Here is a 16,705-nt window from a genome sequence, read left to right as displayed (position 1 = left end):
AAATAGACACACTAAAAGGCAGTAGGACAAGAGGGAGGCCGCATTATCGGTTGCATCCGCACTGGAGAAACAATCTGGTTTGGCACCACTTTCAACTGCCATGGCTCAATGCTTTGGAATTCTGGGAGTTGTAGTTTGCTGCAGCACCAGAGCGGAGCTGCCCTTGAATGCATATGTCACCTTCTATGGCATAATTGATTTACCTTTGGCATTTTGTGACTGTTTTCCAGTTTGAATAACAACCAGCTCAGCGGCAATGCCTGTCCTCACCTTGCCAGAGCTTTGGAGAACGCCATTAACTTGGAAGAAATTGAGTAGGTTCATGTATTATCACTTTTAACCCCCATTTTAAGATGTGCTCCCCTCCCATACCCTTCATCTTTGGATACATGAAAACCAGGATACGCTTGGCCAAACAATATCAGAGCATGGCCAAAATGGGGAAAGTTATTGATAAGGGAAAACACATATCCTAGAAGATGCTGCAGCGCTTTGCTTTTGCCTTGATCTTACTGGGAAGGACAAGATTCCTCCTCTTCTTCCTATTGAGTTTGTTGCATGCAAACTATTTTTGCACTTTGAACTCAGATTGCAGCCACTGAAGTGAGGAGAAAGGCAAAAATTCATAGGAAGAGAATAGAGATGTGGGACATTTTGAAAGCAGCTGGAAAAAAGTGAAAGGATTAACAGGGACTGTCCTTGCAAAATTGGGAGAATGTTTTCTTTCATCTGATGAGCTATGAATTTTCTTTTAAAGCCTGAGCTACAACAAAATTGATGGTGCCGGGGTGAAAGAAATTGCTGCAGCTCTTCCAGAAATGGAAAATACGAAGCAAATCAAGTGAGTTACTCTATTGACGAACCGCTTTAATAGTCCTTCCGTGTTTCAGAATAGCCAATGCAGTCAGAGCATGCTATCGGAAAATAAAAAAGCAGATCAAGGAAGGAAAAAATAGACCAATGCAAAATCTTTCCTTTGACTTCTCCTGGGCCCAGTGTGTATCTGACACATCCTTTATTTCATTGATGTTTGGGAAAGTTTGACCAATCTAATGTTAACCATGTGGCAACTGACATCTTTCTTCCTTTCAAGTTTATCTGGGAACAAGATTGGGAACGAGTCTTTGGAAAAACTGGCTCCAGTTCTGCGTTCTTTGCATCACTTGAAAGTCCTTCGGTAAGTGCCATAGCCAGGGATGGGCAAATCAGACCATTTTCAGTCCAAGTAGCTATACAGCACTAGAGAAGGTGCATTTTTAAAACTACAGCTTCCAGAATCCCCCAAAGTCATCCAAAAAGTAACTTTTCCTGGCTCTGCTTTGGCATGCATTGTTTCTATATGCACATGTTTGTGTGTATGTCCTTCAAGCCACTTGTCAATATATAGTGACCCCATGAATTACAGTTTACCCTCTGTATCCACAGAGTCCTATATACACACACACACACACACACACTCCAAAAACAAAGCTTGATTTCCCCATTTTGTATAAGGGACGCCATTTTATCATGCCATTCTCTTTAATGGGATTTGAGCATCCATGGATTTTGATATCCGCAGTGGGTCCTGAATATTCAGGAATGTTTCGAGGTGGTTTTGCCTATGAAATGTAGCCTGCAATACTTGGTATTCCTTGATGGCCTCCTATCTAAGTCCTAACCAGGGATGACCCTGCTTAGCTTCCAAGATCCGGTGGGATTTGGTACTTTTAGGCTGTTTTGGACCTTTCCATATGCATATGCTGCATTAGTATGGTAAATGGATAGGAGGAGCTGATAACTATCCAAAGTCATGGCTGCCTTTTCATGAATATCTTCTCTTCTGTTCCTTCTTTCTGCAGCCTGTCTTCTTGTAACATTGACTCCGAGGGAATGGTCCATTTAGCCAAAGCCCTTTTCAGGTGTCCCCAAATAGAGGAGATCAGGTAAGTCCAGCTGGCGGTAAAGGAAATCAAGTCAAAGCCCACTTGAAACAAGTGGTGTTTCCCAAAAGTGTTGTATTTATATGTTGAAAAAATTATTTAAACAGTTTAATTCCCACTTTTGATTCTCAAAGCTAGACAACTGATCACTAAAGTCAGAATCATCCCATCCATTATGGTCCCCATCCCCATGCACAGAAAATGGATGAGAAGGAAATACATGCTTTTGAGATTGCAGACTAGTTTTCCAGACTGACCCAGCTATGTCTTAGTATTCAATAGGATTCTTTAATACGTTCATTACCCTCTTTCTCTATACAGTTTGTCGGAAAACAGCATTGGAGACAAAGGTGTGATGGTCCTCATGGAGCAGTTGCCGCAACACTCACAACTCAGGAAAATCAAGTGAGTCCTCCACTGGGTTGCATCCATCTATGTCTTATAGTTTTTGAGGCCCCCAAATTCCTTCCAGTTTGTGTAGTTTTGTGAGATATTGAGTCTTCTGTGTCAGAGCGCTCTGGCGCCAGGACAAACTACAAATCCCAAAGTGCCATAGGATAGAGCCATGGCTGTTGAAGTGGTGCCAAAACTGGATTAATTCTGCAGTGTGGCACCAGTCTGGCCCAAAGTCTTCCAACAGCCACTGTTATGGTGCAATGGGGATTTGAACCTGGATCCTGTTCAGCTCTGGAATTTGACTTCTCTGTTTCTCAGCTGGGCTCAGTATGCATTTAGGTTGCACTTGTTCCTAGCAGGTTAATAGCAAGGCTGAGCCCCAAAAGCAATTTCTCCCTGCACAAAGTGGCCTTTCCTGGCATGTTGCAAGGAGAGCTGCAATGGCAACCTTGGATGAAAATGGCTAAGGTTTTGCAATGCCTTCTTTTTAGCCTCAAGGTCTGTGGCATCAGTAACGGTGCTTTCAAGACTCTCGCTTTTGGTCTCAGCCGTTGCCCTTTGCTCGAAGAAATAATGTGAGTATGAATGGGAGGGCAGGTGATGCCCAGCTTTGGGGATTATGGGAGTCGCAGCCAAGCATTTCCGGAAGGCCCCTGGTTGGGGACATTTCTTATTTTCTAGAAGCTTTCCTGCATGATCTCCATATTTCTCCTACCTTATATTTAGGTTGGTGGTTTGGCTGCCTATTGCTCCCAGTAAAATTAAATTGCATGCATGCATGAATGAATGACAGAATCACTCACTCACTCAATCAATCAATCAATCGTCTGCTTTTTTGCATGAGTTTCTGGATCATGATGGCTGGTTGGCTCCCATATCAATGGGGTGTTGAATCCACTCTGGGTTTTACTCTGAACTTTAAGGAATTATTTTTAATGGGTTAGATCTATTTTGTGGATAAGGTCCCACACTTTGGACATCTCCTTTTAAATTCAGCATGAAACCTGGGCTTCATTCCCACTACCTTTTAAACCAAATCCCAATTCGGTTTGAAGCGGTTCAACTGACCCTGGCTACCACTTAAACTGAATCGCTGAAGCTATTCTGAGGGGGGGGCCAACATGCTAGACCCATTTAACCCGCGTCTTTTTGGATAAGTCATTTCTGTGCAAGTGTGAACTAGGTGTGGATCGGAATCGGTTTGAATTTGCCCTTCGGCCAGCTGGAGCGGGTCCATTTTGAATCGGTTCATTTGTGAATGTGAACCACAAGTGGGTTTATTTTACAGGGAAAAAATGCAACCGGGGCAAATGTAGTGGGAACCACGCAGCACTGTCAAATCGATCAATCAATTCAGATCACAAACTGCTTTTTCTTTTCTAAGTGGGACCTGGAGTGGTTCACTGCTCCTCCTAAGATGGAAGCAATAGTCTTGTTTCCCAACTGATGGCCAACTATTCTTATTCTCTTTAGCTTGTCCTGGAACAATCTCGGAGACGAAAGCGCAGCGGGGCTGGCGGAAATTCTCCCAAGGATGGCCAAACTGCAGATATTGGAGTGAGTACCTGAATATTTGCTAGCCCAAAGCCCAGCAATATAGTTATATAGTACACCATCCCCCCCCCCCCCAAAAAACCCCACAGCTCCATTATTAGAAATGCAAAGGCCTGCAAAGTGGCTAGAGAAGATGGTGGAATTGGCTCATTTAAACCAGTTAAGAAATTTAATAAGAAAAGGATTTAATAAGAAATCTTGAAGACCTTAGATGGAGCCTTTGGAACAAACTAGGGGGAATTATCAGTACGATGGGATTGGATTGCTTCCAAATAAGGCCGCTCAAGCTTAAATCTAATTTATGTATCTGAAAGAGAGGTAAATCATAGGCAATAGTCAACTTTGACTAACAAGAAAGTGGCATGAGGATTCACAGTATAGATAGGTAATAGTTTTAAATCTCATTTAGAGAGAGGCACAAAGTCTTTTTAATAGGAGAAAGGCTGGGAAATGAAGAGGGTTGTTATTATAACCTAAAACTGTGCGTATATTGTATTTTGTTTTAATTTTGTGTGCATATGCATACACAATTTTCTTTCCTCTTCTTTTGTTTTTCCTTGGAAGCCCTACCTTGCAGGTGTTTTGGAGTGCACTTTATTCTTTATTGGCTTCAATATTTTGCAAGGCACCTTGAATCCCAGTATTGGTGAAAAGGCAGTATATAAATGAATGGTTTTGCAGTCACTGCGTGTATCCACTCTACTCAGTTATAGCAGTGTGATGCCACTCTAACTGCCATAACTCTGTTTTATGGAACCCTAGGATCTGTAACAATATTTTCCCTAGAGTGCCCTAGTGCAGAATTTCAGGGAGAAGGTATTAAAGTCTTTGAAGCAGAAATTTAAAGGACCTCACCAAACTACAAAACCCGGAACCTTGTAGGATGCAGCTATGAAAGTTAAGAGCTGTATCAAAGTGCTACAAGTGTGTAGTGTGGATGCATACAATGTTATTCTTAAGAAGAGGAGAGAGCTGGCAGCAGTCTTTTGTTGTGCCATAGAGCACCATTCTGATAAAATTGGCAGTTTTCACTTTGCTATTAAATTTTTCTCCTTTTTCTTCTTCCCTCCAACACAAAAAGTCTGGACAATAATCATATCACAGCTTATGGAGCTGAGAAACTGGCGGAAGCACTCCTTTACTGTCGAGGAATCCAGTCTGTAAGGTGAGTCCTCTATGGAAAGACATCTGCCACCCATTAGTAGGAGGAAATGTTAATATTATTAATAATAATAATAATACATGAAGTCAAAGGCTGTAGCACCACAGATGCTGGCGAAACATCAGGAAGAAACTCTTCTAGAACATGGGCACATAGCTCGAAAAACCCACAAAAAACTATGGATGCCGGGCATGAAAGCCTTCAACTTTTCAGAGGAGGTTTGCCATTGCCTTCCTCTGAGGCTGAGAGAGTGCGACTTGCACAGGGTCACCCAATGGCTGAGCAAGGATTCAAAAACTGGTATCTAGCGTTCAAACTACTAATGCATCACTGGATCACATCTGTATTTCACAAGTTATTAGACATTACATATAATTATGTTGTTGTTGTGTGCCTTTGTGTTCTTTCTGACTTATGGAGACCCTAATATGAACCTATCCTAGGGTTTTCTTGGCAAGATTTGTTCAGAGGAGGTTTGCCATGGTCTTCCTTGGTCACTCAGTGGGTTTCATGGCCGAGCCTGGATTCGAAACATGGTCTCCAGAGTTGTAGTCCAATATGCCTTGCTGCTTCCCTAATATAAGTAGCAGACATTCTTACCCACAAGAAACCAGATGTCTCACTTGAGATAAGACATCTTAGTGTGGCCTTTTCTTTGTTGAACATGGCCGCTCTCACTGTGAAAGAGCTGCCGGCTGCAGAGAAAGGGCTGAAGTTAATGCATTTTTCTTTCTGTTTCTAGGCTGTGGCACAATTGGATCCCTAAGGATGCTGAGCAAAAACTGAGAGAGCGAGAGCCAAGGCTGGTTTTTAATTTTGTTTAAAGAAGAGGTGAGAAATGTCAGCCGGAAAGGAGAAGCCATACCAAGAGTTGGGAGAACTCTTGCTTTGCCTGGGAAACATATGCCGATGGTACCAATGTGAAAGGAAGGGGCAAGAAATTCAGCTGCATGCCCTGGTCCATTTGGTTTCACCTGGCGCACCATCTGGCCATTGGTATCGTTGCAAACCTTTGTTAATTTCAATCCCAAAGGAACGAACAAGCAATTTCTCACCCCTTGAACTGTGTTTTGGCCATAACCTGAGATAACATGATTCAACTTTGATTCATGATGACTCTGAAGAGGAAACTTCTCCAACATCTACTTCTCTGCTCTGGACCTGCAGACTCATGGCCATCAACTCCCTGGTCATGTCTAGCCATCTGGCTTGCAGTCTTCCTCTATTTCTCCTACCTTCCCCTTTTCCTAGCATCATGGCCTTTTCTAGAGAGTCTTCCCTTTTCGTGTTGTGTCCCAAATACAACAAGCTCAGTTTAGCCATCCTAGCTTCCAAGGAGAGTTTGGGCTTGATCTGTTCCATGACCCATTTTGAGCCATCCACTGTATCCTCTACACTCTTCTCAAACAAGTTGGTTTTCTTTCCGTCTGCCTTCTTTACAGCTCTCACATCTGTACATGGCGAAGGGGAATACCATGGCTTTGGACAATCCTCACTTTTAGTATTCAGTGTTATGCCTTTGCACTTTAGGATTTTGTCTGGCTCTTTCATGGCTGCCCTTCCCAGACCTAGTCTTCTTCTGATCTCTGGACTGTACTCTAAGGATCAATGTTTGATGCAAGACACAGGAACCCTTTAACTATTTCTATTTTGTCATTGTCTAGGATGAATTCATGTAGTTCTTCCATAGTCATTATTTTTGTTCTCTTAGGGGCTCGACATGACGCATGCCCCGACTCTGTCCCCAGGCTGGCGTGACACCAGATGCTGGTCCACATGGCGCACGGTGTCATGGCACTGCATCGGTGGCTATGGTGCCCTTTCTAGCACTCTGGTGGCTATAGCGCCCTTTTCAGGACGGAAAAAGGAACCACTTTTTGCGGCTCCTTTTTGCACAGCGAAAAGGAGAGATCGGGGCTGTGGCATGTAGTTGCCATGGACCCAATTTGGCACCAAAAGGGGTAGTCTGTCGAGCCCCTTAGTATTCATCATCAAGCCTACCTTAGCACTTCCTACTTTGACTTTCTTTACTAATTGTTCAAGGCCTTTGTTGCTTTCTGCTAGTAGTATGGTGTCGTTTGCATAGCTCAGGTTTTGCAGTTTATGGAGAGGGACTTAGGAGTCCTAGCCAGAGAGCTCCTCTCCGATATATATAAACTCAAACTATAAACCGAAACTATAAACCCCAGGTTCCCATATGATGTTGCCATGGCTTTGAAAGTGGAATTATAGCACTATCTTTGCGCAGCCTGGGTCTGGCCATGAGCCCTGTTCCTCTTCAAAGAACAAAAACATCTCGACCAGAAAAATGAGCAGCTACTTATGGAAGTGAAGAACTTGGAGCAAAATGTCACAAACCTCACATCTAGTATAGTTCAACTGCTGCTAGCCTAACATTGTGAATGTGCACATTTTCTCACACAAATGTCACTGAATAGTGAACTGTATATATTTTGGGCAATGTTTTATTTATTATCACTGGGTATTTTGTTCAGTTTCATTTGTAAACCACCTCCCGAGGGCAATGCGGTGAGGAATTCTGTTAATAAATGGTAATAACTGGTAAAAATAATAATATTGAAATTAGTGCTTTATGAGGAAGGAGGAAACACAAGCCACAAAGTAACTTTTTTGGATCGGTATTGAACTTGGCGGCAAAGTCATTCCAGCCATCACCAAGATCCACTTTGGAGACGCATAATATGAAAGTCATAGGTTATTCTCAACATGCAGCAAACTTCAAAATTGCCGCACGGACTCAAAGAGGGGATGAATCAGAGCAGAAAGGAAGACGGAAAGGTTTGTCCGATTGAGCAATCAAATTCTATTACTCATTTCCTTGAGATCTTAACCTTTTCAGCAGACGGACTTCACATTCAATATGGCCGAGAGACTTTGACTTCCTTTGCGGTTGTGACAAGGACGCTCATTCTTCACCCACTTGCAAGTTACATAACCTTTAGTGCAAAGGTGGAAATCCTGCAACCTTCTCTAGTTCCTTGGCTGCGTGGCATGAATTGGTGCCCAGGAAGGTTCTTTGTAACCAGACTCTGAATAACCCTAGAAATGCACAACTTCTGGGTGTGGTGAGGAGGTGACAAGTTCAGTTTTAAGGCAGGAGGGAAGATCTTGCTGAGGGCCAGAGCGGTTGATGACTTTATAAATGGTGGAAGGAGTTTTGAAATGGGGTGTGTGCAGGCCGGGAAGTGGAAAGAAGATGTGACCCAAAATGCAAGAACTATTTACACAGGAGCTAAAGTCCTAGTACCCACAAGTGAACATGAGCCAGGGTGTGATGGCGGCAGCTAAAAGGCCAATGCAATGCCTAGGACGCATCAATTGAAGTATAGTGTCTAGACTGAGGAAAGTAGTAGTGCCACTCTATTCTGCTTTGCTCAGGCCTCACCTGGAATAATGCTGTGTCCACCAGCATCTAGGCACCACAATTCAAAAAGGATGTTAAAAAACTGGTGACCCACCAGAGGAGGGTCACCAAAATGGTGAAGGGTCTGGAAATGATGCCTTATGAGGAAAGATTTAGGAAACTGGGTATGTTTAGCCTGGAGAAGAGATGGTTAAGAAGTGATATGATAGCCCTGCTTAAATACTTGAAGAGGTGCCATGTTGAAGATGGATCAAACTTGTTTTCTGCTGCTCCAGAGAATAGGACCTGGAGTAACGGATGGAAGCTACAGAAAAAGTGATGCCACCTAAATATTAGGAAGAAGTTCCTGACAGTAAGAGCTGTTTGACAGGGGAGCATACTCCCTTGGAGTGTAATGGAGTGTCCTTCTTTGGAGGTCTTTAAGCAGAGGCTGGATGGCCATCTGTCAATGGGGATGCTTTGACTGAGAGTTCCTGCATGGCAGAAGGGGTTGGACTGCATGACCCTTGGCGTTTCTTCCAACTCTATGATTCTGTGATCTTTGTGAGGCTGGGGGTGTTAATCAATGTTATAATGTGTATTGTGTGCCAACAGGAAACCATTGTCTCTGTTTGACCCACTGGGGATGGATTGGAGTTTGCAGATATATTCCAGTTTGGCTGTTTCTCTTTGCAGTCTTCCTTTGTTTTTGTCTTTCCAGGGCAGCCATTCACTCCATGCATCTGTGGAGATTAGACCAAGCCTACAGAAGCTCATGCTACAACTCCTTTTCCACAGTTAGTTTCAAGGGTGCTACGAGAAATACTTGTATTCCAAATAAACACAGATGCAGCCAAGGTCCATGTGTTCAACTCCGGTGACCAAGAGCCACATTCAGTATTCATCTTTATCTGTTCGTCTCAGTTTGTAAGTAAAACCTGCCTCCCACCGTTGTCCCTTTCCCTAGTCTTTACAACCCTCATTGGCAGGGAACTTTCATCCCATCATCCTAACCACACTTTTTGCATTTCTGTCACAATTTACACTCCCCTTTGCCCCTTAGAAGATACACAGAGGTTGCATTCCCAGCTCCAGATGAAATGGACCCTGAGTTGGAAATTGTGTTTTCCGAGGCTGCATCTACACTGCAGAATTTCTCCAGTTTGACACCGCTTTGACCGCCGTGGTGCAATAATGCTACAGAGTTCTGGGATTTGTAGTTCCATGAGATAGTTACCCTTCTCTATCGAGAGTACTTTGGTAATGCCACAAACTACTGTATAACCTTTCCTTATGCTGAAACTGAAGACTGAAAGGGTTTGCTTGCTCTGGCAGTGCCTTCTCTTACCAGGCGAGGGCTCAGGCTGACAATAAAATATCACCAAACTGCCAGTGTTTTATCAGCCCAAAAGGGAGGAAAACAAGAGTAGCATTCTTGGCACCTTGTTCACTGTGTGGGCAGGCATTTGTCTGTAGCATCTCCCCCTTTTTCAAGACCAAGGGTTTTGCAGCATGGAGGACTATGTCTCCCCAAAAACAATTGTGCAAGATGATGGGAATTCTTATAGCCTGTTGTCTTGGATACATTTAGGACACACTTGTTGGGCATTTTTGCCATTTTTGCAAGCCCAAATTTAAGTCTCAAAGGGGCTGCAAGAGCTCCCTACGTACTGATTCTACAGACTAACAAGGCTATAGCTTTGAATTCTTAGTATATAAACATATACATTATATCTTTCTTGACTAACCAACTTAACAAGGAAGAGTATGTGGAGAGCTCTTGCAGCCCCTTTGTGCAAGTGACAGGAAGAAATTGGCAGCAAGAGCTTTCCTAGATTCCAGTTCAATTCCTCAGATGCATTTAGATACAATAATAGATAGATAGATAGATAGATAGATAGATAGATAGATAGATAGATAGATAGATAGATCTTGTAGCCCCTTTGAGACTGAACTGAAAGGAAGAGGTTGGCAGCAGGAGCTTTCCTAGACTCAAGTCCACTTCCTCAGGTGCATTTAGTAGAGTGGAAAGCAGGGACCTCTCTCTCTCTCTCTCTCTCTCTCTCTCTCTCTCTCTCTCTATCTATCTGCCTGGCCTTGGTGTGTGAGAGTGTGCCAGCAAGGCGAGCCCCTGCCAAAGTCTGCCAGGGCTCCTTGGGGGCAAGGCAACCCCATGACTGCCTTCTTCCTTCTTCCTGCTCTTGGAGGGAAGGAGGAGGAGGAGGTCTCTTGGCAGCAGGGTCTCCTCTGCTCAGTCCTCCTCCTCCTCCTCCTCCCTTGGATCGGGGCCGGGCTTCGGAGAGAGAGGCGGATCCGGAGCAGAGGAGGAGCAGGAGCAACAGCCACTCCGTCCGGAGGATCTGGGCCCAGAGGCTGGGAGAGCTCCGGAGTGAAGGGCCCCCGGGAAGATCCCAAGGAAGGCAAGGAGGAAAGAGGGGAAGAGATGGTGGCCCCCGGAGCCCCCCTGGGCTGAGAGTCGAAAAGCGAGACCCCACCCGACGAAAGAGAGGAGCCCGTCAGAGCGGTGAGTCCCCTGCCCTCGATCCTGTGCCAGAGCTTCCCCTCTGCTCCCGATCCTCTCCTCTCTTCCTGATCTCCCTGTTGCCCCAGATCCTCCTCTCTTTCCCAGATCCACTGCCCCTGATCCTCCCTCTCCTTACAGATCCTGTGCCAGATCCTCTCTTCTGTTCCTGATCTCCCCTGTTGCTCCTGATCCTTTTCTCGATCCTCTCCTTTCCAGATCTTCTCCTGAGTTCCTGATCCTCCCTGTTGCTTCCTATCCCTTCCTCTCTTTCCCAGATCCTGTCCTCTGTTCCTAATCCTCCCTCTCCATCCAGATCCTGTGCCAGATCCTCCCCTCTCTTTTCCAGATCTCTTTGCCAGATCTCCTCCTCTGTTCCTGATCTCTCCCCTGTTCTTCCCAATCCTCTCCTTTCCTCTCTGCCCCAGAATAGAATGAGACTTGTTTGGTCCTGACTTTTGTGCTCAGTTGTCTATCCTTGCCTTTGGGGACCTTTCCTAGTTCTTTCCTAGCCCCTTTCTTCCCCATCCTTAACCTTCTCCTGGTTTCCTGGCTGCAGTCTCCATTTCTATCAGTGTTTAGGAACTCCTTGAGCATTTCTGTTTCTCCATTGTCTGGGTTGAACTTAGGTAGATCCTCCATAGTCATTAGTTTTGGCTTTCTGTTCAACATTCAGTCTGCCTTTGCACTTTCTCCCTTGACCTTCCTTAGTAGTTGTTGTTTTATGTTCTGCTAGTAGTATAGTGTCATTTGCATAGCTGAGATGGTTATATCTTGGATTGTTATATCTGCCTATCCTAGATCGCAGTCCCTACAGGGATGTAGCCAAGGGGGGGGTTCTGGGGGTCCGGATCCTCCCTTCCATTAGAAAAATGAATGGTGTGTGCTCCTGCGCCGCCGCACTCAAGCCCCATTATAATGGTGGCACTTAGTCTGGACCCCCCCTTCCTAAAATCCTAGCTACGTCCCTGGTCCCCATTTCTATCCATGTTTGATCCCAGGTCTGGGAACCCTTTTTGACTATTTCTACATAGCAACAGTTGCTTTTATAGGAAATGATCTTAGTGAAAGCTACACAGTGCAACAATGTAGTTCTAACCAATTGATGGCATATTGAATTGCAGAAATACACTGTATCTCTGTAAGGAACTTGCTCACATGTAACTCCTTCTGTAACTAACTTTGTAGGAAATTTACTTATATCTATTTATTTGGAGCATTTATACCCCACTTTTCCTAAACACAAAGGCTCTCGGAGTGGCTATTATCCAATATCATTCGACCTTTAGCCAACCATGTTTTAAGAAAGGTTTTTTATTTCTAGGAGAAAGACTTAGGTCCAAAACATGGGATTTTGGCGACAGCGCATTTCCGATATCGCTTTATTTGCGCAATTGCGTGTGATCATCATTTGCACAATTACTTCCCATTTCCGCTTTATTGGCAGGATGCTTTAAATTCAAAAACCAATAGTTTGGTTTAAGGAGCGGGCGGAAATTTTGATCAGTATTTTCTGGCGAGCCACTTTGTGCGTCTTCTTTGCTTCTTATTTGCATCTGATCTAGTTTGGATAATATTGGATAATAGCCACTAACCTCAGCAAATGATTTAGATTTGTAAGCCACCTTGAGTCGGAAGGTGGGATATAAATAAACATTATTATTGGTGTTGTTGTTGTTGTTGTTGTTGTTGGGGAGGGACCCCTGTACATCGCTTACAGATCGAACTTGGTTTGGCCATGGCTATCCAAAGCCATGATGTTAAAAACTTACGTCAGTTCGGAAAGAAAGGTATACACTGAGGCTCATTTCGGGATTAAAGAGTGATTAAAGTGTACTTAAAGCATCCTGCAAATAAAGTGAAAATGGCAATTGATTGCGCGAATGATGATCACATGCCGTGGTGCAAATAAAGCGAAATCAAATATGCATTTTCTCTCAAATCCCAAAAGTAAAAAGATGTGTGTCAAGAAAGGTATAAAGTCCTGAATCCACTCAGCAGTAGAAGCTGGTTTGTATATTTGGGCAGGGGCCTTAGGTTAGCATAAACAAGCAACGTCAGCTGAATAAGCCACAGGTTTGTTTGTATAGTTACATGCAAACCCTGCAGAAAGGCAGCTGTTTGCCTTGCTTCCCTCTCCAAAAGTGAAAGGAAAGTAAACCTTAAACAAGTCCAGGATTATTTCTCTGGGAGAAAGAAGCCAGAGAATTTATTCCTGCTAGGAAATTCACACATTCTCTCAATTCCTAGGTCCTGGATACAGAATCCACAATGTAGAAATAATTCAGCTTGACACCATTTTAACTGCACATGGCGCATGCTGTGGCATGCTGGGAATTGTAGTTTGTTGTTGGCACCAGAGCTCTCTGATAGAGAAGGGTAAATGTCTCACAAAACTGCAAATCCTGGAGTTGCATAGCATGGAGCCATGGCAGTTAAAGTGGTTTCAGCCTGGATTATTTCTCGAGTGTGGATGCAGCCAGGCTCCATTTAGGATTTGGCTTTCTCTCGGCGCAAGTTAACATTAAAACCCAGAATTTGCTCTTTTCCCCTAAAAACATCTAATTCTAAGTAAAGGTATTTGCTCTCTCTCCAAGTTCAGGGTCTTGCAACCGTTCCATAATGTCTGGACATGTTCTTTTCCCACCTTTGCCGAGTTATTTCTGCGTTTTATGTTAAAACATATGCTTTTTAACCCAAGGGGCATGTTCTCGCTTAGCTTCGCTTGATAGCTTTCTTTGGCTCGATGCCCTGTGTAATGGAGAGGAATTAGATAGCGAGATGAAAAAGAGCGATACCAGAAGAGGGCTTGTGGAAGAGATCCCCCTTGGCTCTCCGATGCTGAGCATCCTGCGGAGAGGATCAAAAGTGACGTCCTTTTTAATAACCCTTTTAAGATCTCCATTCTTCTTCCCTCGCTTGTACCTTTCGGCACTTTTCTCGCATCTCGTCTGGGCTCTGTTTGCACAGAGCCATCGAACGATTGTCTGAACGGCACCCGTTTCCTCAATGTGCCATCTTCAACTTGCTCTGGAAATAAGAGGTTGAGAAGTTACTGTTGAGGGTTTCTGTTGTAGGAAGTGATGGAAACATGGAAGTCGGATCCGGGACCAAATCCTATGGATCGTTCCAACTAGATTAGATCTGCTCTCTCACTCTGTGGCCATGTCTGCTTGCAATAAATAATACATTTCACAGCGATCAATCCAGATGATGTAGGACCCAATCTCTGATTCTGGTACAAACTGTTCTGATGACATATGACCAGGTTTTGCACCGATGTTGCAAAAGTCACCTTTTGCTAAAGGTCTTCCCAGAAAATCTGGAGCCCTCCGGTGCAGTGCCAGGTTGTTCACTGTGTTATGATATTCGGGTACAGTAGCATTAGTAATACACTGTCCCTTTAAGTACAATCCAGATCTTCCTATTCCTCTGTTGCAAAACCAACTCCTGCAGCTGGGAGTATGACAGTGGACACATCTGTGTGCATATACTCTGCCAGATGTTTAGACTCATCCGATCCATTGTTCAATCTTAAGCCACTATTTGGGCAAGTCCCATGGATTTTGGTGGGTCTCCTTTAGCTAGGACTGGGCCATGGTTTCTAGCATGATTTTCCTCCTGTCTCCAATAAACAGAGAGGAACCCTCCATTGTGACTTTTGTTGGACTTATGCCTTTGCAGGAAGAAAGAAAACACAGGATGTGAAAAATTAAATTTGGAGAGTTAACACCTACATTGTTATCTTAACATTTCTCTGCAAGACGTGACATTTGCAGCACCATCCTGTCTATATGTGCTGAGAAATAAGCGCTGCTGAGTTTAGAGGGATTTAGTGCCCCATTTCCCCCTCTGCATTCAGGGCTTCTCAGCATTGCCAAAGACCTCCAAGGAGGCCATTTGCTTTTCCCCCATGTGGCTCTAAGTCCACACTGCAGAATTAAATCACTTCGACACCACTTTAACTGCCATGACTCTTATCCTACCAAATTCTGGGATATGTGGCTCTGACAGACCTGGTGGAAATACCTCACCAAACTGCAAATCCCAGGTTTCTGTAGGATAGAGTCATGGCAATTAAAGCAATGTCAAAACTGCTCCAATTCTGCAGTGTGGATCCACTCTTAAGACACATTCTAGGGCCAAAGGACCGCTCCTTTAGAGATAATAAGAGCATTATATAAATATGCATGCTTTCCCATGCGCAAACCAAGCCCTACAGCAGAGCGAGAGAAATTAGCAAGCAGGCCAATTCACTTGGATGGATGGCATGCGCTGGCAATGAAATGGAGGGAAGCTGGCTCTTGTTGCAGCTCATTGCTAAGGAGACCATCTAGCACCCTTCTGGGATTTCAAAATGCATGAGAGGCTTTTGGAGAGAGGAGGGTTTTTAAAAAGCATCGTAAGCGCTTGTACCTGTATCTTAAGTGCTTGTACCTGTGGCATGCAGATGGTGGGAGGTTGCAAGAGGCATTGACTTGGTTCAGAAGCATGAAGCTATGGAGTCAAGAGGGATGTTTCCACTTCTTTGGATTACAGGTCAAGTCTCCTTTATCCGGAGTTCCAAAATCCAAAGTATTCCAAAAAGCCTAAACTTTTTTTCATGGCTGGTTAAGACAGCGACACCTTTGCGTTCTGATTTTGACACAAAATGCATAAAATTACCTTCAATGTGTACAAGGAGCGCATGAAACATAAAGGAAAGTTGCATTTAGACTTGGGCTCCATCACCCAAAATCAGGAATGGAGACATTTGTGGATTGAAAGCGGCAGTTTATTTAACAGCATGCCGGTCCAGATGTCACCGTTCCAGCTGAGCAAATATACACCTTAACAACTATAGAAGTTTTGGAAAACCTAGCAAGCAACAGCGTACCACAACATATAGCAAAATCAGGAGATCAGGGTTCAAGTTTCCACTCAGTTATGGAAACAGTACAATAGAATAGTCACATACTCTCAGCCCTAGAAAACCCTGTGATAAATTTGCCTTAGGGCCACTATAGGTTGGAAACAACTTTAAGGCACACAATAACAACAACAACAACAACAAGCATTACATATATATCAGCCAGACACTAAATAGCAATCAGTAAGACATAACAGAAAATTAATAAGCAAATTGCAAATGAAAATTAGTCATTAGTCAAACATTTTGTTTACAGCACAAAAAACATATAAAGGGCTCCTTTAGCGTAGTTGAGATTAAATGAGAACAAGAAATTCTTAGCATGCAGGTAACTGATGAAACAGACTGGAGCCCATGAAAACGCATGCTAGACATGTCTTTTTTCTTATTATTTCAGATTACTATTAGTAGAAAGTGGCAGTTAGTTGACAGTAAGGTCACAATGCTCTGGAAATGCTTAATCTGCTTTTCCTTGCAGTTCCTCAGAGCTTAATAACTCTGCAGCTTCTAATATATTTTTTCCCTGTTGAAGATTGTTTTGCCTTCAGCATTACTTTGGCCTTATGGGTATCCTCTAACCTTTCCCCATCACTATATTATTGTTGTATTTGTGCCGTTGGAGAATGGGGGAGGCATTTCATAAAATCAGAAAATCAAGGGGTTGCAAGGGTCATATAGTCCAACTCCATATTGTGCAGGAATACACAACTACAGCATTCCTGAAAGAGGTCCATCCAACCTCCATTTAAAGACCACCAAAGGGATGTCTATCACCTTCTGAATCAGACTATTCCATTGTTGAGAAGCTCTTGTAGTAAAGAAGTTTTTCCATATGTTTTCTTGTAATTTGTATCCACTGCTCCATGTCCTTATCTCT

The 16,705-nt window shown here is 43.7% G+C and overlaps 2 protein-coding genes across 2 annotated transcripts in view; both read left to right on the top strand.

Annotated features, from left to right (window-relative positions):
- NLRC5 (NLR family CARD domain containing 5) overlaps nucleotides 1-7,606 on the top strand; it is a 37,709-nt gene extending 30,103 nt beyond the window's left edge. The window contains exons 40-48 of the mRNA XM_042437764.1: nucleotides 231-314; nucleotides 758-841; nucleotides 1,094-1,177; nucleotides 1,842-1,925; nucleotides 2,244-2,327; nucleotides 2,810-2,893; nucleotides 3,792-3,875; nucleotides 4,954-5,037; nucleotides 5,777-7,606. Coding sequence (XP_042293698.1) covers nucleotides 231-314; nucleotides 758-841; nucleotides 1,094-1,177; nucleotides 1,842-1,925; nucleotides 2,244-2,327; nucleotides 2,810-2,893; nucleotides 3,792-3,875; nucleotides 4,954-5,037; nucleotides 5,777-5,858 — 754 coding nt within the window. The 3' untranslated portion in view covers nucleotides 5,859-7,606. The remainder of the gene's footprint in view (nucleotides 1-230; nucleotides 315-757; nucleotides 842-1,093; nucleotides 1,178-1,841; nucleotides 1,926-2,243; nucleotides 2,328-2,809; nucleotides 2,894-3,791; nucleotides 3,876-4,953; nucleotides 5,038-5,776) is intronic.
- Nucleotides 7,607-10,642: 3,036 nt separating this feature from the next.
- The window catches only part of CPNE2 (copine 2), a 38,841-nt gene continuing 32,778 nt past the window's right edge, over nucleotides 10,643-16,705 (top strand). The window contains exon 1 of the mRNA XM_042437384.1: nucleotides 10,643-10,922. The gene's annotated coding sequence lies outside the window, so the exon portion shown is untranslated. The remainder of the gene's footprint in view (nucleotides 10,923-16,705) is intronic.

This window comes from Sceloporus undulatus, chromosome 8 (assembly GCF_019175285.1).
Source record: "Sceloporus undulatus isolate JIND9_A2432 ecotype Alabama chromosome 8, SceUnd_v1.1, whole genome shotgun sequence".
NCBI classification, from domain to species: domain Eukaryota; kingdom Metazoa; phylum Chordata; class Lepidosauria; order Squamata; family Phrynosomatidae; genus Sceloporus; species Sceloporus undulatus.
Note: the sequence above shows the minus strand (reverse complement) of the source record. Positions and strands in the feature narration are given on the sequence as shown.